The sequence below is a fragment of the Echinococcus granulosus genome (genome assembly GCF_000524195.1).
Source record: "Echinococcus granulosus chromosome Unknown EG_S00140, whole genome shotgun sequence".
NCBI classification, from domain to species: Eukaryota; Metazoa; Platyhelminthes; class Cestoda; order Cyclophyllidea; family Taeniidae; genus Echinococcus; species Echinococcus granulosus.
The window spans coordinates 11214-31918 of NW_020170520.1; the positions used below are offsets into that span (position 1 = coordinate 11214).

At 41.8% G+C, this 20705-nt stretch overlaps 2 protein-coding genes across 2 annotated transcripts; one reads left to right on the forward strand and one right to left on the reverse strand. All coding sequences in view use genetic code 11, as the record gives it.

Moving 5' to 3' along the window:
• Positions 1-2176: 2176 nt before the first annotated feature.
• EGR_09261 (sorbin) lies at positions 2177-8474 on the reverse strand (the record flags this gene model as incomplete). The annotated part of the gene is made up of 12 exons (XM_024498510.1): positions 2177-2296; positions 2389-2631; positions 2751-2834; positions 3776-3946; positions 4302-4358; positions 5473-5512; positions 5597-5692; positions 5928-5953; positions 6183-6289; positions 6723-6772; positions 8077-8111; positions 8424-8474. The coding sequence occupies 12 exons, from the start codon at positions 8472-8474 to the stop codon at positions 2177-2179; spliced, it is 1080 nt and encodes a 359-aa protein (XP_024347054.1).
• A 4413-nt stretch (positions 8475-12887) lies between these two features.
• EGR_09262 (hypothetical protein) lies at positions 12888-20701 on the forward strand (the record flags this gene model as incomplete). Its single annotated transcript, XM_024498511.1, has 4 exons — positions 12888-13024; positions 14695-14819; positions 19673-19788; positions 20573-20701. 4 exons carry the CDS (start codon positions 12888-12890, stop codon positions 20699-20701), a joined length of 507 nt encoding a protein of 168 aa, XP_024347055.1.
• Positions 20702-20705: the final 4 nt, after the last annotated feature.

Sequence of the window (20705 nt, forward strand, 5' to 3'; positions counted from 1 at the left end):
TCTTTTTACCCTCCTCATACGGCTATTTGGTAACTCTGGCGAAACAAATTTGTGCGCCTAACTAAATCTACTTCGTGGTTTCAATGCGAAGGCAACCGAATTAACCAATTGTGAGCAAGTTGGCTATAAATAGGTTTACCAGCGTGGAGGCAAAGAGGTCTACTGAAATTGACCTAAGTACTAGGTTACTCTGATTGGCCAATCACGTTTCACCTATAACAGAGCCCCTTGAAATAAATACAAAAACTTCTCCAGCTATGTGCCTGTTAATATTAAAATAATCTTCTTCGAAATTCTCTTTCCTTGTGTCATTACGCATCAGTTTTGCTGATAAAATCATAACTGGCATTGAGTTTTAGCAGTTAGGATGGATGAACAAAAGATTTGCCCCTACAGACATTTTGTATTCAGTTATAATAATGACATCGAGCAAAAAGCACCATAGGTGCATATTTTTGAGTAGTTGCTTTAAGTCAGATATTAACTATTTTTCATCAGTAAGAATTCATCCCAAGGAAAGGTATGTTGCACCGAAAATCTTGCATAAGGGAGATGATTTTTGCAGTAGCGATTATTAAGGTCACTTTTTACTTGCGCATTTCATGCTCAAAGGTACTTTCTAACAGAAGTGTAAATGGCAGGCGTGATCAAGCCTGTCTGTGTCCCACACAACTTAACCCGGCTGGTCGCGCTATCTTATTTTCCCCCTCAATACCGCCTAATGAGAGTTTTTTTGCTATTGCGACATCCAACAATCTGCAATCGGAGTGTGGCATAATTCCTTTCCACACTCTACAGTTGAATGAGCAGGGCGTGGCAAATTAGGGTGCCTTGTGTTGGAGATGCAAAAGTGGAGACCATAGTTGGCATCACACACGAGGAAATGTGATTTCAGTCGCCTCTCATCATCTCATTGCATCTAAAGCTACTTCAGTAACCATTTGGGTCGTGTGTTTAGTGAGTTGTTTCTACCCCAGACCTACAAAACGCCTTCATCGCTCGGGCTCTGGTGATGATGATGATTCAAGATCATCTCTTCGAATTCAATCAACTTAAATTCCAATGTCAGCGCATATTCTTCACCGACTAATGTTTTCCTGTCACATTCAATATCACTACTTATATTTCGTGCTTCTACTGACTTAATATTTCGTTGATTTCTGCAGGTTATTCTTCTCTTATACGGCACAGCCTTCGGGTAGTGCTGGTAGTCTTTAAGCACTTTGAAACGAAGTCTCCTTTAAAAAAGACTTGAAGCGCTACATTTAAAATTATTTTGTCAGAATTTTAAAGCTCATAAATTTACCGATCTGAAAGCACTTTGAGAAAAATCGTAAGGTAGGGCTGGAGGGCCGTAAGCAGTGGCTCGAAAGTCACGTCACGGAGGGAGGTCGAAGTGTCTGTGCGTCGTTAAACACACAAAATACGAGATCACTGCACGGTTTCTTTGGCTTAGCTCCACTTAGTGCTTTGACGGTTAAAATATTTGAGCATGGGGCCTACTTGTGATCTCGATGACTGGAGAGATGTGGCAACCACTCGACAGAGAAGACGAAGTGTCGCATAGTACAGTGGCACTTAGGAATACTTTGCAAACGAATAGGTATGCGCCTCTACTAAAAGAATTGTTATTTTTAGGTTTAGTTGGATCGCATTCTCTTTCCAGCCACCACACTTAAAGCGATGTGCATTTGGCAGTTGGAACAATCAACCCCTTCCGATTACACAGCTTGAGTGGGTATACTCGCATTATTCATTACGAGGTGTAACAGTCTTCAATACTTCCGTGCTTGCATGGGGACGACGTACGTATAGCGATTCGAGGGCAGCTTGACTAATGCTACCACTTAAGACTCCTTACCTATCTATCTCCAAGAGGAATTCCAACCGACCAAGAACCTGCAAGTCTACAAGCACATTTGTGCCACATGCGCTAACTTCTACCAGCTTTCATAGATAGTCTCCAATGCTTTTCCAGTTAGAAAGAGGAAGAGCCCATCATCTGGCATTTCTGGTGGCATTGCATAACCCACAGTCACGTGGGTAAATTGGACAAGTAGTTAGTTAGCTAGTTGATGGTTAGTTCGTTAAAAGGACATGCCTCCAAACATGTACCTCGAAATCCACGCCGAAAGAGGGTTGTGTTTGAAGCAGAAGTATGGCTGGTGCGTGGAATTCAAGGCGCAATAAGAACATTTAGAGCCGTTTTCGGTACCCTTCCGCGTGCGAAACTCTTGTTCATTGCCATAAAGTAGGAAACGTCGCGTTCGAAAAGGAGGTAAATCACTTCACCAACCTTAAAGGGAGCACGTCAATTAAGTAGTATGGAACGTAATGAGGGTAGTATGTGCTAAAAAGGGCTGATCTATTATCGGTGCTGAAAATTACCGCAACGGAGAGATCGCCATCGGTAGTGCCGACAAAGTCCTTAATGACCTCGGCTCGTGGCCTGCGCTGCAACACCTGGGCCAGCTCAAGCGTGGAGCTGATGAGGCGCGCGTACTCACTGGGCACAACCACCGGCTTCCCTGACCACGTTTCACACTCGAGGTATCCATTCGCAGGCAGAGGAGGAGGCTTGCTTTTGAGGTACTTTGGACCGTAATCCACCCACCGCACTATGTCATTATTCTATCAACACAAATCCAAATTAAGCCACTTGCCATGGACAGGGACAAACTAACCAGCCTAAAGCAAGATTAGACAAAATAAGGTGGCCATGTATGCAAACCTTTCAAATGCGCGCCTACCTTAAATTCTAGTGCCAGTGGTTGCTCTGTTTCCGGAATATTCTCGATCATCAACCACAAGACCCTTCTAGCTGGGGCTTCCGCCTGAACACATTCAACAATGAACACAGACAATTAAGAAGTCTCAAGTTCGGCTCAGCAACGACAAGCGGTGCGCAGGAGTAACCAATTCGCATCAACGATCAGCCAGACCAACAAAGACCACGCATAAAGCATAACAACGAATTCAATTTGGAAGCTTAACGAAGAAGTTGCACAACTTACCGCTGAAGCCTCTTTGGTGGACGATTCTGTTGTAGCCGCTTTAGAACTGAGTAAAATAATGCTGACATAATTTCTGCTTTAAGAGGTTGCATGCATTTTTGTGGATTTATGAAGCCTAGACTGAACGTTAAATGTGGCGTTTTCCAGGTTATCACGAAACACTTACGGCACTGCGTCCAAATTTTGGTTTTCCTAAACGATTTTTAAAGCGGACAGCAGTATTAATATCCCATGCGTCAAACAAGGAAACGCTGCAACTTTCACGGGATGCAACTGTAATTGCCATTTGAACAAACCAGTCACCTCGAAAATGGTTGCAAAATCGACAACCATATAAAAACCACATTTAAAAGTATTTATTACGCAGCAGTCCTCTTTACCTTGACAGGTTTAAGTGCAATTAGTGCTGGACTTGATGCGCCCTCATTTTGGAAGGAAGCTGTTAATCCTGACCTTCGGAGTGGTTGCAGATGGCACACACTCAGAAGTAGGTGCATTACACAACGACTTTTTGGGAGCATCAGACAGGCTCATTGGCAAAGAAAGGCCATTCTTTCAAGCAGATCTTCTTTTAAGTAAAGCGAGTCTGACGGACTAATGCGCACACCCTATATCATGTGTTTTAAGTATCGGTGGTGTGTTCACTCCCTCATCGACTATTGTACCGTAGACACTAACAAATGGGATGAGATATTGTGCCGACAGTGTTGCATAATCCACAATTTCATTTTATCATCTACGCTCAAAAATTACTGACTTACATCATTGGGCGATGCAAGCTTTTCTAGCCGCTGACGTAATTCAGCAAATAAGCCACCCAACAGAGCGTCTGGGTTAGTAGAAGCCGAACCTTTGTCTTTAGGCGGCATTGACTTTACAGGCGCATCATCGGAGTCAGATTCATTCGTTTCCGAAGAGCAGATCGACGGAGACTGCAACAGATTGTGCATTGATGAATCTCCTCACAGGAGAGTTTCGTTAAGGCAAATACATTCACCGCATCTGAGGGCGCATGATTCGTCAAGCTTGCATTCCATCTCCGACGAATCAAGAGAATGAAGTAAAACAGATAAAGCAAAGAGTGTTTATGTTTAAAAAAAATATTAAAATAAATTGTTGCCGGTTCCTGAAGCTTGGCTATTTAGTTAAAGAAAATTTTGTCTCTAAATAGTAGGCCATTACAGAAAAAGGGCCAAGGTAAAAGGTCTGATTTAGTTTGTGAGAAATCTATTCTCCACAGAAATGATGTCCTAAGATGAAATTTAAAAATAATTTATTTTCACTTACCCTTGAACTTGTCTGGGATGTAAGTGTAGTCCGACTGCCTGATGTTTCGTTGTTAATCTTGCTAAAAATAATATAAGAGGATAATTATTATTTCTCGCTGCCCCCCACCAACAAAGAAACAATGACACGTTGATTTGAAAGGCTACACAAGCATGCCAACAAATGGCAAGGATGAAATATTTTGCGGGAATAATACTGATGGTATTTTCCCTTAAGAGGTTATATTCATTCGAGGCTTTAGGAAACCTTAGCTGGGCATTACGTGCAGTGCTTTCAAGGCTGTCGCAAAAGCTTACGGTGCTGCTGCAGGCGTTGAAGAGTCCTGAAGTGATTATCCAAACTTTGTCAGTTAGAATGTTTCCACTCCCTGTGTTGTGCCAATCTAACCACTTGGTTTTCACTCTGTCGTATCATTTCCCATCTACCTATTATCTCGATAATGCAGTAAACTACTATTTGTTTGACTGTGGCTTGAACTACATGGGTTATGCATCTCAACTCTTCTGGACGTTCGTAGGTAGTATGATCTGACATTCAACTTCGAAGGAGACTCGAGACATTACAGGCAATAATCATGGAGGTACCATTTACAGCAATGAAAGACAAATTAATTGGTAATGTGTGCGGTCAAGATATAAGAGCAGCATACCTTCTGTGTCCTAAAATAGAATTTTGCAATTATTTTCATGTCAGCATCAGAAAACGCTGAAGTAGGTCACATTGACGTCATTTTTATTAGTCCGACCGCCACAAAAAGAGACCAATGTGTGGACTCTATTGTACCGTCGATTATGTTTCCAACGGAATACCGTATGATGGAGAAGTTTACACAACAACCAAAGAACTGACACCTCTTCCAACTCAAGCCTCTGTGATTTAGGCACTCTTTAAAAGCACTTTTAGTGCAATTTTGGTGTGCGAGCATCAAACAAGTCTAAACCACATTGTCGTCTGCGTCGGGATTTTTTACTACATCTTCGACAGACAATGAAAGTAATGAGTGGAGGATAAGAATCGTAGGCCCACTTTTTGTCTTGTCTTTCATCCTACAAAATTGCAAAAAGGAGCATTAAGTGATCAAATTTTTTACAGAATGATGCTGAAGCAATTAAAGGGTAGGCAAGGTAAAGTTGGGCTTGCAAGGGTTTGACAAAGAGATTTTGCAGCTTACCTTTGAGGGCTTTCTGAGCGGCAGTGGTGGTGGAATCCCACTAAATCCGAATATAACGAAGCTGAAGTTATTTCCACTGTGAGAGATTATATACATTAGGGTGAATATAAACCTTTCAATGAACCTTTGAGGACGGGGTTTCCAGGTTTTCTGCTGAGGCCTTAATATAGGATCTTCGTTTTTGTATGCATTGTCATCTCCTGGATTATCATAAATCCCGCTAAAAAAACCAACAAAAGCAATAGTGTTTTCCTCCATCCCTACCCCTGAAAAAAGCAATGCTACGTTGGTAGAATTAAAGACGTAAATACGCTCACGAGTGGCATAAATAAGGTGCATTAGAAGAATAATACTGATGCTATTTCCACTGCAAGAGATTATATGGATTGGGGGGTTTAGGAAGCCTCAACCGAAGCTTTGGTGCAGAGGGTTCCAGGTTATCATGAAAAGCTTACGGTCCTGCCTCAGCCTTTCCATGGACCTAAAAGAGATTTTAAATAGGAGACGACAACACCAAAACGCTACGTTTATGTGTCCAACAAGAAAATGCTGTAACTTCTATTAGATGTAAGCCTACCTACTATTTGAATAATCTGGTCAGTTTTAAAAATGGAGGGAAAATAGACAACTATATACAAGCAACATCTACTCATGTGCTTCCTAGTAATTTTGTAGTTTTGTCTGAGTTATTATATAATTTTGACTCCTACCGAAAAGTGTTGGCCGCCCGCCGGTCCCATTGCTTCGGCTGAGGGTGTACTATATGGATGGCTGAAAAGAACAACTTCCCTCTCCACCCAAAAAATAACAGTGCCACCTTAGTATGGTTAAAGAAGCAAGTATGTTCACGAGCGGCATAGGATACATTGAAGGGAAAAAATGCTAACGTTATCTCCCCTTTAAGAAGTCATATGCATTCGGCGGTTTAGGAAGCCTTACCTGAACTTCAGATGTATGGATATGCAGGCTATAGTGAAAGCTTACTTCGGTACTTCGCGTTCTCGGTGCTGCTGAAGTGGATAACCAAGTCAGAGCATAACAATAATGCACAACTTTCACGTCTTTAACGAGCAAAAACAGCAACTTCTACTGGATTTAACCATAACCCTTAGTTGACTAAACTAAATATTTTGCAAATAAAGGCAAAGTAGACAAATATGTCCAAGCAACATCCGAAAATACCTATTTTATAGCAGTCATATAGGTTTTAGTAGAGCTGTTAGAAAAATTGTGTATGCTACACAAAAAACTTGCCCCATCTGCCGAACTCGTTGAGGTGTTGAACGTAGAATAGAGATGACTGAAAGTGTAGCAAAAATATTAATGTTCTCGTCCCCCTCTCCCTCTTCCTCCCGAAAAACAATGGCAGTTTGGCATGGTTAAAAATGGCAATGAGTATCACCAGTAAAATGCACTGAATAAATCTTGCCTAAAAAGCAATGAGGAAATTTTGAAGTCTAACTGCAGCATTCATTAGCTAATGAATGCCAAGAGCAGTTCCATTCCCACATCTTGTCTTTCTCGAAATCCTTGAAATTTGATATCATTTTTCTATCATAATAGCCATTTTGAAATTGATAGAGCAGAGAAGTGGATCTTTGTGATTCTAGCGTTTGCAAAGACGCAAGCGCTATTTTTGGAAAATGGGTGTGACACTATGAAAGATATTTGTTAGCGTTTGTCAATTGGACGAAGAGGATTCAAGATGGCACGAAATCCTTCAACAACGAGGCAAAACCACTTTGCGCTCGGCACAAGTATCCAACCCTAGAGGTTCACGCAAGACAAATTATAACCTGAAAAGTCTTGAGGTGGGTATTTTTGTAAGTAGTCAACAAAAAGTGTTCAATGTTTGAAAGTAGTGTTATCCGAACCACAATTTTCTATGTGCATGAGAAGTAATTTTATGATATAAGAGATTAATAGGCAAGCTGAACTTACTCACAATCCTTTTTAGCAAACAAAAAATGATATTTTAATAATTTTGAAGAATACGACTCAGCTAACAAGAATTGAAACACGCAATAAAGTAGTTGCATTTTAAGTGAATCATTTTCGGGTTCAAGCAACAAAGCTGGTTGTCTTTGTTACTTAATGGGCAAGAAGTGATGAGAAACTGGCACCGTCATAACTAATCAAATTTGATGCACAGAAATTCAGCAAGACAACTGTTGCTGTATCAATCGTTAACTTATGCGTCAATAGGGACATAGCATCATTCAATATCGAAAACGTAGGGTCATTTGGGAACCTGCTGCATCTTTGATTCACTCATCAACACAATCAAGCTTTAAAACCCCTTTTGAGTGCTGTGGATTATTAATGCACATGCCCTAAATGCTAAAAAAACTCACAAGAAACCTTTTTAACTGGATTTGCAATGCAGACAGGAAGGAATTACACCAGGTTTGGGTGAAAGTGTACATTTTTAGTTTGCATTTGAAGAGGAATTGTATAGAGCACAAACAAAGAACACCGTGCTGAAGGATTAACGCTCTTTGTTTTAATCGAGGCAATTAGGTGATCTAACGACTAAGAGAGCAGATTCGCAAACCGGTATGCAGTTTAAAAATGGACAAATAGTAGATATTTGGAGGAACGTACTTCATTCTGTGCAGGCTCGAATTTTTCTTTCTTTCCTGAACGAAAATCGTGGTATTAGTTTATAGCAATTACATGCAACAACTTGAATGATCAAAATACCTTTTTTGCCTTTGCTATTCTTAGCTTTACTGAAAGATACAAAATAAATGCTTTCTTTGAGTTTCCTAATAAAAAATTTCCCTATTACGGAAGGGTGACTTAAGGTAGTAAACTAAAAAACGTACATTCCCTCAGCCTAGAAGTTAAAAACACACATTGCTACATAAAAAGTAGGCAGATTTATAAAAAGGACTTTACGTAAGTAAGTTAAGTTGTATGATAAGGTAGGTTATACGATAAAACCCGACTTGCCTCATCCTTTCGCCTTCCGTCTTTCTAAAAGTGTCAGAGTTACTCATCAACTAGCAGCTATTTCCACTGTTAGTATGTACCTGTTAAAGCGCAACATTTCTTATTGAAATATCTTTGTACTCATATTGTACCGTGTAATGTTTACGACTGATTACTTAGTGGTAAACACACCTGGTGCGCAGTGCGGGTTTTTCTGGTACGTTGTTGATAAAGTGTGCAACAATGACATGATAGAAGTTGCAAACAATATTAGGATATTGATATGACAATTGATGAACTGAAAAATAAAACCTTACCCCCATCCTTCGGCTTTACAATACAATTCCGCTCTGTACAATGACCCACACAAGGTGGCCCATGTCAGAAGAATAAAACAAACCAAGTACTTATTGGTTGAGCTTCAATTCTTAGTACCCTCATTTTTAAGCCCAACCTAACACTACATCATATTTATTCCCGCTCATTAAGTAGGGAAATTACGACTATTTTTGCAGTCTACTGTGATTTAAACCCTTTGACTCGGCGCGTGGACGCATCACGATAAGTCATTTATTTTGCTCAATTCACTAATACATTTATAGTCGCGATTAGTATATAAAATATGTATACTCTATTTAAGTGAATTCGTGCAAGGCCTCACTTTGCTAAACTATGAGTGCGCTTCGGTTTTAGCAGATTTCAATTCTGCTCTGCTACACGAAGGCTCGGACACGCTGGTAGCTGCGTAACCACTCCATATATTAAAAATGCACGTCTACTGTGATACTCTTGCTTGGCAAACATAAGGGAGAATCGAGTGTCACATTGTTGATGATAATCTGGAAAGTTGCTTTTTGAAACCAGTTTATTCTCTTTCCTGAAAAATCTCTGAATTTATCAATTTGCCAAATAAGGAGTTCTCGTGGTTAGATCTGCATAGAAACAATTGTCTTTTCACTGCTTTATACCCTTATTCCTGATGACATTTTATTGCTGCCACCTTGGGACAACTTTTGCCTTGATATGGAACAGTAATGCATACTCTATAAAGTTATCGTAATGATTTGAAAAACAGCTTTACCGCTTTACTCTAAAGAAGATCTGATGCTCCAAATTGTCAAGTAATGTGCCTCACGGTATACCTCTGTTCATTTTTTATTCCAGATTCATAGATGGTGGGTGGTTCCTGCTCTGGTTCATGCAAGTTGTAGTTGTAATACGATAGTGGTTTATCCCTCGGCTCTGGTGAGGCGCCACTTTTGTACTTCGAATTAGCCCCCTTGTACCTCGCTGGGTAGGCTGGCCTTTTGGGCCATGCCATAGCCCAGACACCTTCTCTACGCTGAATACATATTCTGCCCGAGTATTCTATCTTCCTTCGGCTTCGGGGAGTCCCGGGACGCTACAGTAGTAGTCCGTCTAGCCCATGTTCTGTGAAGCAGATCTTTCTGTAAATTCAAATAATCTGCCAAGTTGATCGCAATTCATGTTGTAAAGCAAATGTTTTTTTACATCGTAGTACATGCCGTAGGGCATGATTTGAACGCTGTCGGCACCTGACCTGCCCAAGCCCTGAATCAATAATTTGGGGTGGTGAGATAGTATTCAGTTAATGGAAAAGAATGGAGGCACAAGAAGCGGCCGGCAAAGTGGCCGAATGGGCTTACCGTAATCATAATGGCCTGCAACCGTTTGTAGCATTCGCTGGTGATTATGCATCACCTGGGCGTTTGCACTGCAATATCCCACCACTTCATGTATCAGCAAAAAAGTCAATCGTCCCCACCACTGCCGCTTCTCGCCCAATGAAGTGGCATGGCTACAACGGGTCAAAGCCCTTCTTCACTCAGCAGCCGATACCAGGTGGTGAAGCCCTCCTTCTGACCGGCGGCTAAGTGTTACATCGCAGCAGCACCAACTGCATTACGACCGAGCAAACCGACCTTCCGCCGGCGATGGCCGGAAGCTTGCAGTGCAAGAGTGTAAACGTTGTCGTCAGACCAAACCAAGATAGTGTGAGGAATGTGGCCCTTCCGGAAGCACATCCCAGTCAGATTGAGTTTCCGGATTCACGGGTGTGGAAATTCGACGGAAGGGATCATGTATTTCAACAAACGTCCTGTTGAGTGGAGGACTCTCCATAATTCCTTCTTTTGTGTGGTTACTATTATAGTAACAGTGGCTTAAACCACGTACCTATTAGATTCTTGTTTTTTACTCGTAAAATGCATCTACCATCGGAAGGCTTCAATGGAGTTCTCTGGTTTAGCTTATAAACTTTTAATTCAGGAAGAGATATTGAACTTGCTTCAAATACAATCCATTAAAAAAATTATTTAAACTTGCAAGTTTGTTAAAATAACAGAGGAAGTTGTGAGGTATTTGAAGTGCAGAAGAGCTTAATAAACCGTCATGGGCCGAAGACCATGCCCCTGGGCAAAGTCAAATGGGTGGAGACTTAAAAATTTGCGCAATCAACCGCACAGTTCTACAAACTATCAAAATATTACAATAGTATAACGTATCGATTAAAATTGTCATTTTAGTATTATTACTCTTATTTATTTTACGACAGTGTTATGCGATGGTTGTTTGTCTCTCTGTTTTGGTGGGGAGCCATTTTTGACTTAATCAGTGTACCACGCTGGGTGCGCTGGCTCTCGGGCCACGCCAGCAGTCCCAGTACGTTCCGTATATTCAAACCAAGTATTTTGTCTTCTTTTGTCTTCAAGCCCTTTGATAAGGTAGCCAAATATATAATCCCTCAACTTCCTGTAAATTGTGTGCAAAATTTATACCATATAGCTGTGGAGGCTTTTACCGGTAAAAACATGATTAACCATTTTCCTCCAGCATGCTTAACTTAAGAATTTCATGTCGTCGTAGGCAATCTCACACCTTTTAGGGTATCAATTAAGCAAAAATTAAAAGCTATTTGTACGACTTGCTCTTTGTAAGGAAAATTACTCTTTATCTCTTGGAGATAAAATGATAGCATTAGTGTGCCATTTACTAATGTCCTGCAAGTTTATCTGCCATAACCGCAGTATTTTGCTTTGATTAATCACAAGAGTACACGTTTTATGAATGTGTTTACTATTCCGCCAGAATATTTTTTTGGGTTTATTTAATCATAAGCCGAATTTTGAAATTTCTTCTTTAATGTGATTGGCCTGTTTTAGTAAGGGTGTGTATTAACTGGTAGGTCGCGTCGGAGGCGCTCTCCGCTCTTGAGGATTTTTTCTTCTGAACTTTTCAGTTCTCATAGGCGTTATTCTTAGTCGGTACCCTTTCTTTTAATTCTTCTTACTTCCAGAATTGGAATTTTTTGGTTAAATTGATTCCTCTCCTAAGTGCGTTAGCTTATTTCTAAAATATTCTGGTTTTATAATTCCCTATTCCTAACTTCATTTTCGTTATAGTACTGGTCGGCAGTACGATTTATCAGAATCTATCCGGTTTCATGTACTAACCTATTTTTTCTTTGCATTTTGTGTCCTGGGCGACTTCGCTGTTTGTAGTTTAACATATTTGCAACACTTACCATTACTTATCAAAAATAACCCTTAATATCACCCTTAGGACCTCCAAGACTTCTTTTTGGTTGAATATATACAATTGGGGTTTCTCTTTGTGAAATCCACATTTTTAGATTTGCATTCATCGCAATAAACCTATTCTTAATGCTGCGTTCGCGTTCTCATCCTTTTGCGATGTTAGTGGTATGCTTCAGTTTGTCTGCTCCGATTGTGTTTATCTAAAGAGGGTACGTTGTGGTTGGTCTCGAAATTCTTTAGGTAGTTCAATCGGGAATTTATTGTTGGGTTCACATCAAAGTGCATTGACTGTGTTCCAAAAGAACTCAGTTTCATATTCGAGCACTGCTTGAAAAATAGCTTTTCTGGAATGCGATTTTGGCACTTCAAATCATCCAGTTGCTCCTCCAACATTGTCAACAGGGTGATAATGGCACGAATTGCGCATGCGTTCATCAGATTTGGAGTAGCTTTTCTCAAGGTCGAATATTTACGCCCATGAATAGCGGATGTGTTGGACGATTACGCTTATGGATGCGAAGCAGACCATGAATGTGCTCCTCGGCCAACCGACTGCAACTGGTGGCCCCTACCCAATTCAACTCGCATTTCCTAGCATTTTATGGTCAATGCTGTAAGTATTCAATGCTATTTCAATGTAATTCAACTGGTCTTGTGTGACCTGTTCTGTTTGATCGGCCCTCATCTGTACTTCGATGGGCTATTTCAAGCAAGCACCAAATTGTTATGCGTCCAACGCTGAGCGAAATGAGTAGAATTATTAGTCGTACTGTTTCCGCGCATACTGGGTGGGCACATGTAAGAACACATTGAATGGATCGTGTTGTGTACTTCTTTTTCCTCTGCTGAACGTCGTTAGTACGTCTCATGAATTTGCATGCGTTGTAAATTGAGCTGTCAGCGTAAAACTAAACCATTCGTATTATGTTACTAGGATGTAGTTGTAGAGGTTTCTTTGTGAGAATTGATCGTATGAATAATGAGGAGGCGGCAGGTTGGATTGATGGAGTTGTGGGCGCACCCAACACTAGAATATGTTTTTCTGAAGAATTTGTCCCAATGTACACGCAGGTGGCTGCAGTTTGGGTATTTAAAAAGTTCTGCCGTTGCGTGTGAAGCGGCACGACGCTAAGTATTGTGACTTGATGGGGTATTTATGAAACATTTGCATGGAAGTCGGGTTTGGATACCATCGGTTGAAAATCAGCTGAGGGATGACATCCAAACAAGGGATTTTTATATCCATGCAGTCAAGATGTAGAGGGTCATGAATCAAGCATAGAGCTGAGGTAGAGCAGTAGGGTAGATATTGCCGTGGGACTTTGAGCAAAAATTCTTGCACTACATGCGAAGCAACGGAAGTTACTGCCGATTCTCCCTGTTTCAATTCACTATTCTTTACTCAAATTTGCGATCCTTTTCAATGGGATACGAGCACGTAGATTCAACCTTTATAAAATAACCCGTCTTGAGACAGTTTTACATGATATCTGCAATATGTCAAATGTCACTTGTTGGCCAGGGTATGCCTTTATCACCTAGAAGCAAAATACACTTGCGTGCCTCATTTTCATCAGCGTCTCGTCTCATAATTCGTCTGCGTTGATGCTTCTCCATTCTGCTGCTTGCTTTGTCCCCTTCGGCTGTACTGTGGACACGCACCGCCTTTCCCACATGGAAGTGATAAATACTTTCGCGAAATTAGTGATCGGGGCTTATTATTGCCAGTAGATGACAATTTGGTCACACTGGTGAAGTAGGCGTAGCTGGTGTGTGTCGTTTATGTTGCAACGTCTGCTTATCCTCCTTATGATACATTCCGCGTTAGGTATTTTTCCCTTTTTCACTGCCACCAGCGCGGATGCGGCTTCCACTGTACTTCCACCCATTTTCGGAAAATCGACATCGGACTGAATGCACAAAGTTTGTCGTTAGGCTGTATACAAGGCACGTCGAACAATCACGTGGAGGCCTCCGACCTTTTGGTATGCGAGTAATTGTGAACAAGAGTGTGGGAATGTTGCGGTACCTTTTAAGACCTCATCAGTTGGTCCATGCACCTAATGTACATGGAAAGAGAAGCCTAAACCTGCGGAGAAGTTGCTTTCTTAATCCAAAACAGGTGTCCCGTCTGCTTTCCTAGCCTCGTAGGTATAGCAGTTCCAGAAGTGCATGTGGCAAACATGTTTAGTCGAATACCAAATTCCGTAGATTTGATGACGCCTTGGAGGACTCTCCGCAAACACTTGCTTCACGGGACTTAGCAAGAGAAGTCTGGAAGTCTACTTAAGCACTGCGATTAATGATGGAACGAGTTGGGGTCTGAAGCATAGCACTGTGCCTGTCATCCGTTGGCAGGTTTCGCTCATTGACCAGATGCCTACTTCACACCCTGCTCTGTGAACCCATGCCACACCTTTCAACCCCTTCACCATCGCAAGTGGTAGAGGTCTCTCTCTCTGTGGAAGTTTAAACCGCACGATGCCTGACTTGCACGTGCTAGATCCAATCTTTTCGAAGTCTGTTGACGAAATTCAACATCCACTTCACTATCTGCCGTCGGCATTGCCGGGGTCGGGGGAAAGTGTTGAAAATGCAGAGGAATCAGATAAACTTATTTATAAAACAAGAAGTATGCTGTATAGATTGGCCGGAAAATAAACAAAGGATTAAGCTGTCTGTTTCATCAGCTCGCAGTCTTAATCAACAAAATTGACTGATTTTTTAAAAGAAGACAAAAAGGAGCTCAAAATTTATTCAAAATGCAACTTAACCGCATTGAATTGAGGCCGATGGAAGATATTTGCAATGCTGTCAGTAGTCAAGCCGCAAGAAATGCCTTCTTTTGGAGTGAATGTTAATGCAAAGTTTGCGCGCTTTTTCTCGTTTCGTTCATGTGAACTCCGCCCGAAAGCGAGCACATCACAAGTTGGCAATCGGACTCACTGAGTGCCACCTTCCGTGTCTATGATGGAGCGACTTCCTGGCATTTTGCAAACCGAAATTTGCAAATATCTCACCGCCGCGGATCTTGTAAATCTTTGTGAAGCCATGCCCAGCATTAAGCAGATCCTCGAATCTGCCACTTTCAAACGCATTTTACGCAATTATGTGAGCCAAATGGACTGGCTGGACACAACACTTTACCGTATGCTGTCTTCCACACTTACAAACGCAAGGGTGGAGTTAGAGACAGAGCTTTTGTTTAAGACTGTACAATACTACATACAGGATTCCCGATCGCATGTGAATTACCTGAACCAGGACCTACTTAATCAGCGCAAACCCATCCACTTTTTGGTACTCGGCAGTGCCATGTCCAATACTCCCATTGCCGCTTGTTTTCTCAACACCCTCCATGATTGGACCGATGAGCGTGGAAGAGGCATACAGAAAAATCGTTTCATTCACAACGGACTTACGAGAATTGTGGCCTCCATATCTACTTTTGATATTTATGTTGATATCTATACGGCATTGCTTGAGAATGAGGAGTATCTTGAAGCGTTTTATCAGACCTCCACCATCCACCAATACGACTGCGTGGTGTACGTGATGAATTCCACGACCCAGTGCCGTATTTGGCGCCGTTTGCCATATGGCTTGAACCGCATCATGACCAACATCACCACCAATGCCTCCGATCCAACACTTCGTTCTCCAGTGCTGCTCATTCTGGACACGAAATTGGAGCAGAGAGAGGAGGCAACGGCCAGCTGTGGCCATTTTGATTGCCTATTGCGCAATCTCCGCAGGCTCGACGATGGTCGTTTTCCAGGCTCTCCATTGAGTGCTACGGCATCGCACCGGTGGAGAGTGTGGTGTCTCCACCACCAAGGCGAGATGTTCGTCAACATGTATGAGGCGTTTCGATGGGCTGTGTTGGAAATTGCCGCTACCACCACTGGATCGAGCCGCCACCACCAAAGTATGCAGTCCAACAACGTCTCAGCGCATTCGTCTGCACAGTAACTTGGGCAAAAACCGTGTCCTTTTCATGCTTGTCCGTTTATCCTTTAATGTGCTCTATTGTGGGGCCTGGGAGTGGATTCCGAAAAAAAAAGAACGCAACCCACTATTTCCATTGTTTATCTATTACCAAGCGAGGTATAAAAGACAAGGCTAGAGATCCAATGAAAGTGTGTGAGTGCAAGTCTACAGGGAAAGTGAATGACTACCCATCAAGTTTGCCACCTCTTTAAGTATATTCCCATTTACTTGTGGAACTCGTTTCCATTTGGCTGCTCCTGGAATGTAGCTTCTAGGTAGCATAGTAGAAATATCATTTTATCTAGTAGAAGTTTGCAATTATTGTCAGTATCCTCCAGATGCGGGTCAGGCGAAGAAACAAACTCATTTTACAGTTATTACCAACTGCGTTACATTTCTTACAAGGGAGTGAAGACTGGATACCCACTCGTAGAGGAGACTCAAAGACGAGTTTATCTGTGAGAAGTTTGACCACGTTCAAATAGTGTCAACTTCTTGTAGGTGGTCCCAGGTGTCCCAGCTATGATCCATACATGACGCAATGAATTGCTGGTTGCATGGGAATAAATTCTACATGTCCTCGGGTCATCGGTGAATGGAAAATTCATTTCTTAGCAATCAGGGTACCAAAGGTCATTCGTACATGTGCAGCAGTACAATTAAGCCTTATTGATGTGCCATTTGTAAAGTTACATTTGTTCCCCCCCTTTGGTCACGTCTGGGTCACTAAAGGGAATGGTATCGGCAAACACACTGTCCGAGTCTTGCAAGTCAGCACCTGCCTTCAAGCTAGGGCATGCCGTTTTCTCCTACAATAACAAGGCTGTCTCCTGATTCCATGGAAGTGTGGACTTAAAATTATCAAATGCGTTGGGTGCGTCTAAGTCTTTATCTACCGAAACTCAATCACCGCTTTTACATCTCCGAACCCAAAGTCTAGCCTTCCTGGCTTCTGAGAGCTGTAACAGATCTTCGAGCAAACAATTAGGTCACCTGATGCCTCCGGACATAGTGGAGGAATATGCGGTTGAAAGATCAGTGGGACAGGCACCACATCGCAGTTGGCCTCTTTGACGCCTAATTCGTAGCTTGAACAGCTCTAGTTGAATCAAATTGAATAATACCTACAAACTTTTGTCTAGCGGCCATGGAAACAAAGACACTGCGTCGCGATACATGAAGCCTGTTGGGTTCAACAGAAGGGCGTGGTACAAGAAAATATGCAAGTAGCATGTGGCTCAACATAATTCGCTGTGCCTAAACAAAAAGATTATTCCAATGGAAATGGAAAATGCTGAAATTTTATCCCCGTTTATGCAAAAGCATTGGGGTTTTGGATTCGCTATCGCTCGCACAGAATCTAAACCATGGACGAGCTTGCCGCATAGCTCACGATGACTTGAATCTGTTTCCCCAACCACCTGATCAGCAGTCGATGTTGACCCGTTTAAAGGTCAGCTGAACTCCACTGAAATTTGATCGGATGCTGAGTTTACCTCCATTCTGACGAATCATTCAAGGTGGTGGCACCTTGATCTGCAGTCGCTGTTGAATAGTTCACGAGGTCCATGACTGCCCGGCCAGGTTTCGAATATCAAGTGCTCTCCATAAGCCAAAGAGAAGAGCAGCATGTGCTGACGATATGGTGTGAGAGCAGTGCCTCCACCTCTGAGTGTGCCAAAGGCTCTTCTTTATCCGATGGCTCAGCAGAAAAGAATTTCACAGGTCCCCTGGTTGAAGCGATTGGTGTGTTAGAGCATCACGTGACATGACAACCCTCCGACTGGATCGCCTCCTTTAATAATGGTTTTGGAGAAATACGTTAGAATACAGAGGAGTTTCACGTATAAATGTTTACAAACAGAGTACAAATTTTTGAGGTACTAAGAAGGTATCCTCAATGAAGCCTTTGACCTCCAGCAAGCGACAAAGTCGTCTCTCTGCAGCCTTCACTACTTCCTTAAGCAAAGATTCCAGCAGCAGATGCACTATGAACCTATGAACTTTACAATGTCTGTACCTACAGGCTATAAAAAGACTCTCTCCCACTCAAATGACCGATGATGCATTCCAATGACTTCGCTATTCCACACTTCATGAATTTCGTGCAGTTACTGGTACACGTATTGCGTTTTTGAGATTCAGGCGCTCCTTAAATTTAACCTCTCAACTCTTACGAGGCAGTAGCGATTCCCCGATTAACTGGTCCTTTTTCACAGCAGACGGTGGCTCCGCCACAGTCCAGTACATCGACAGCCGCTTTACCAAGCTAAACTCTCTTATAAATTACAAAATGTTTTATCGAAAAAGAAACATAATAAAACACTAAATAAAGTCTACTGTTTGTCAATGTGCCACAATTCGAGTTTTCCAGTGACCGCTTTGGATTTGTTTACGACTAAATATGTGTGTGACACGGAGACTTTCCTGAAAACGAAGAAAGACATAATCCTCGGGCATGATGTGTTTCTTGACACACAGTAGGGCCTGAAGCTACCAGGTTAGCCCAGAAGCCAGGCTGACTGGTGGAGGTACCTATGGCGGAGATCCTAGGTGGCCCCTCTACTAAAACCCAGGGTTAAATAAGCAACAAATCACGATGCAATCGTTGTAGCAGATTTGAACCATTTTGCCCAAACACTTGTGTTTGATCCTGAAACATTGGTTAGTTTGGTTTGCAGGATTTTGTTTCACCATCGAAATGAGGTAAACTGGGTGGAATTTTTGCGTTAATGTGCAACTGATTCAGACATCACACGATCGAGCTGTCACGCCACTTTGCGACCTTCGTTGTGCTGGAATTCCTGACGCATGGGAGGATAGGCAGATAGAATGGATGTATTTACTAACCAACGCAATAAGTACACAAAATTGCCATGGCCACAGACAGATAGATCATTGTATACGTTCACGAAGTTGGAAGGGCGGAGAGACTACTTGAGCGAGTGTGTGACTGTCGGTGAGGTCAGCAACACAAAATTGTATTAACTGATTGTACTTGACCTTCGAGGGGTAATTAGAGCACATCTCGACCTTAAAATGTAAGCATCAACTAGGACTTCCAAAATGTCGAGCAGAAGGACGTGTTTCTAGAGTTACAGACATCCTCCGCATAAATTTTTACAGCTCTGGAAGTCTTGAATGGGTCTTATTTGATCAGGGTTGGATCTGTGGGCAAAAACCATCCCTTTAAATTCATCAGGCAAACACCAAGTATGGTCCATTTAGAAGAGAAGTCTTTCTTTAATTATATCCTAAATAACTCTCGTTATGGTCCTGATGGATTGCTCTTCCTCAACTTCAACCCTAACAGTCGTCTTCGAATTTTGGGAGTCTCTACAAAAGCGTCGCAACTGCGATGCCCGAGGAGTCCCGTCTGCTGTACAAGATGCGCCATTTGAATTCACTGCCTCACCAAAGGAGCTTGCATCTTGTAATTTCTTTTATGTATGAAGTGTACAGGCATCCTTAATCATTTGCCAACAGTTTTCATGTCAAATTTCGCCCTAAGATTTTTGAGGCATAGGGAAGATGGCACTTCACTCAAATTTAAAAAAAACTGCAATTCCAAAGTCCATGCCAACCTTCCACACAAACTACATTATTATTAAATCACACAGACAAATGATCAACTTTAACATGCTCATATTTCGTTACTAGCAAAAATTATTCTAGCACTTTGTTTTATCTCGTAAAGTCTCCTCCTCAAATGGTATAAGTGCCATTTCTTTCCATTCATTGTGACTTTGAGGACGCTTATTTTATATTTATCCATGTTTTAATGACTTCACGCTTTATGTATGGTGTTTTTTGTGATTCTTATTTGAATATCAGTGTAAGTAGCTAAAATATGAAGGAGAGACAGTGGATTCTGCTTCAGCTAGTTCGTAGCCTGTGAATGTGGTGCGCCACCTTCCCGGCTACCAATGGCATCGCGAAGACGCCGCGTCATCAGCGGAGCCAGGAGTGCGCAACCGCGGCTTTATGTGTGGAGCAACGGGTTTTGTGAAGCAACATTTTCATTCGTGGGTGTCTTTCACGAGGCGCTTGGCTCAATTCACAAAAAGCAACTAAGTGAGTCCCTTCGTGTAACTCCAACATGCCTTTTTACTCAACCACCACTTCTTCGCGTCTTTAAAAGAAGTCCCCAAATTAACCTTTAATTACCAACCCTTCAAATCTTAAAAAATTTTGATGATTTCACACAAAGCCAACATTTCTATGTAGGTTATTTCGACTTCTTGTCTTCTTGCCTGGTTAACTGACCTACTGTTTTACCGAAATGGATTAAATGTGCACAAGAGGATTCATCAATTAGCGCCCCTGAAGGTGCGATAAGCGCCTTGAGCTCATTAAGGTTACAGAAATCTTACACCCGCACCTAGGCTACGGAGATGTAGGTCCAGCCTTTGAAAGTTCAGACTCCAAGTTAGGATGCACTAAGAATTTCATTATTCCTACTTAGTAAACCGTTGACTATTTTTTCCACATATAGGATTACTTTTATCTATTTTGTAAAGAGAGCCCTATGACTTGCCTTACTCTTGTTCAGAGGGCAAAATTTGGCTGTTCCTTTGCGAAACAAATTTAAATTTCTCCACTTTCTCCCAATTTTAAAGTCATGCTCCTATCTTCTGTCTGTCAATCGCAAGCAAGTTTACATTCACACTTTTTCACTCATGAAAATCTTTAGAGATGGAGTTTATGAAACAGTAAATTCTGCGATTAAAAAGGCTACAAAACAGTAGAAAT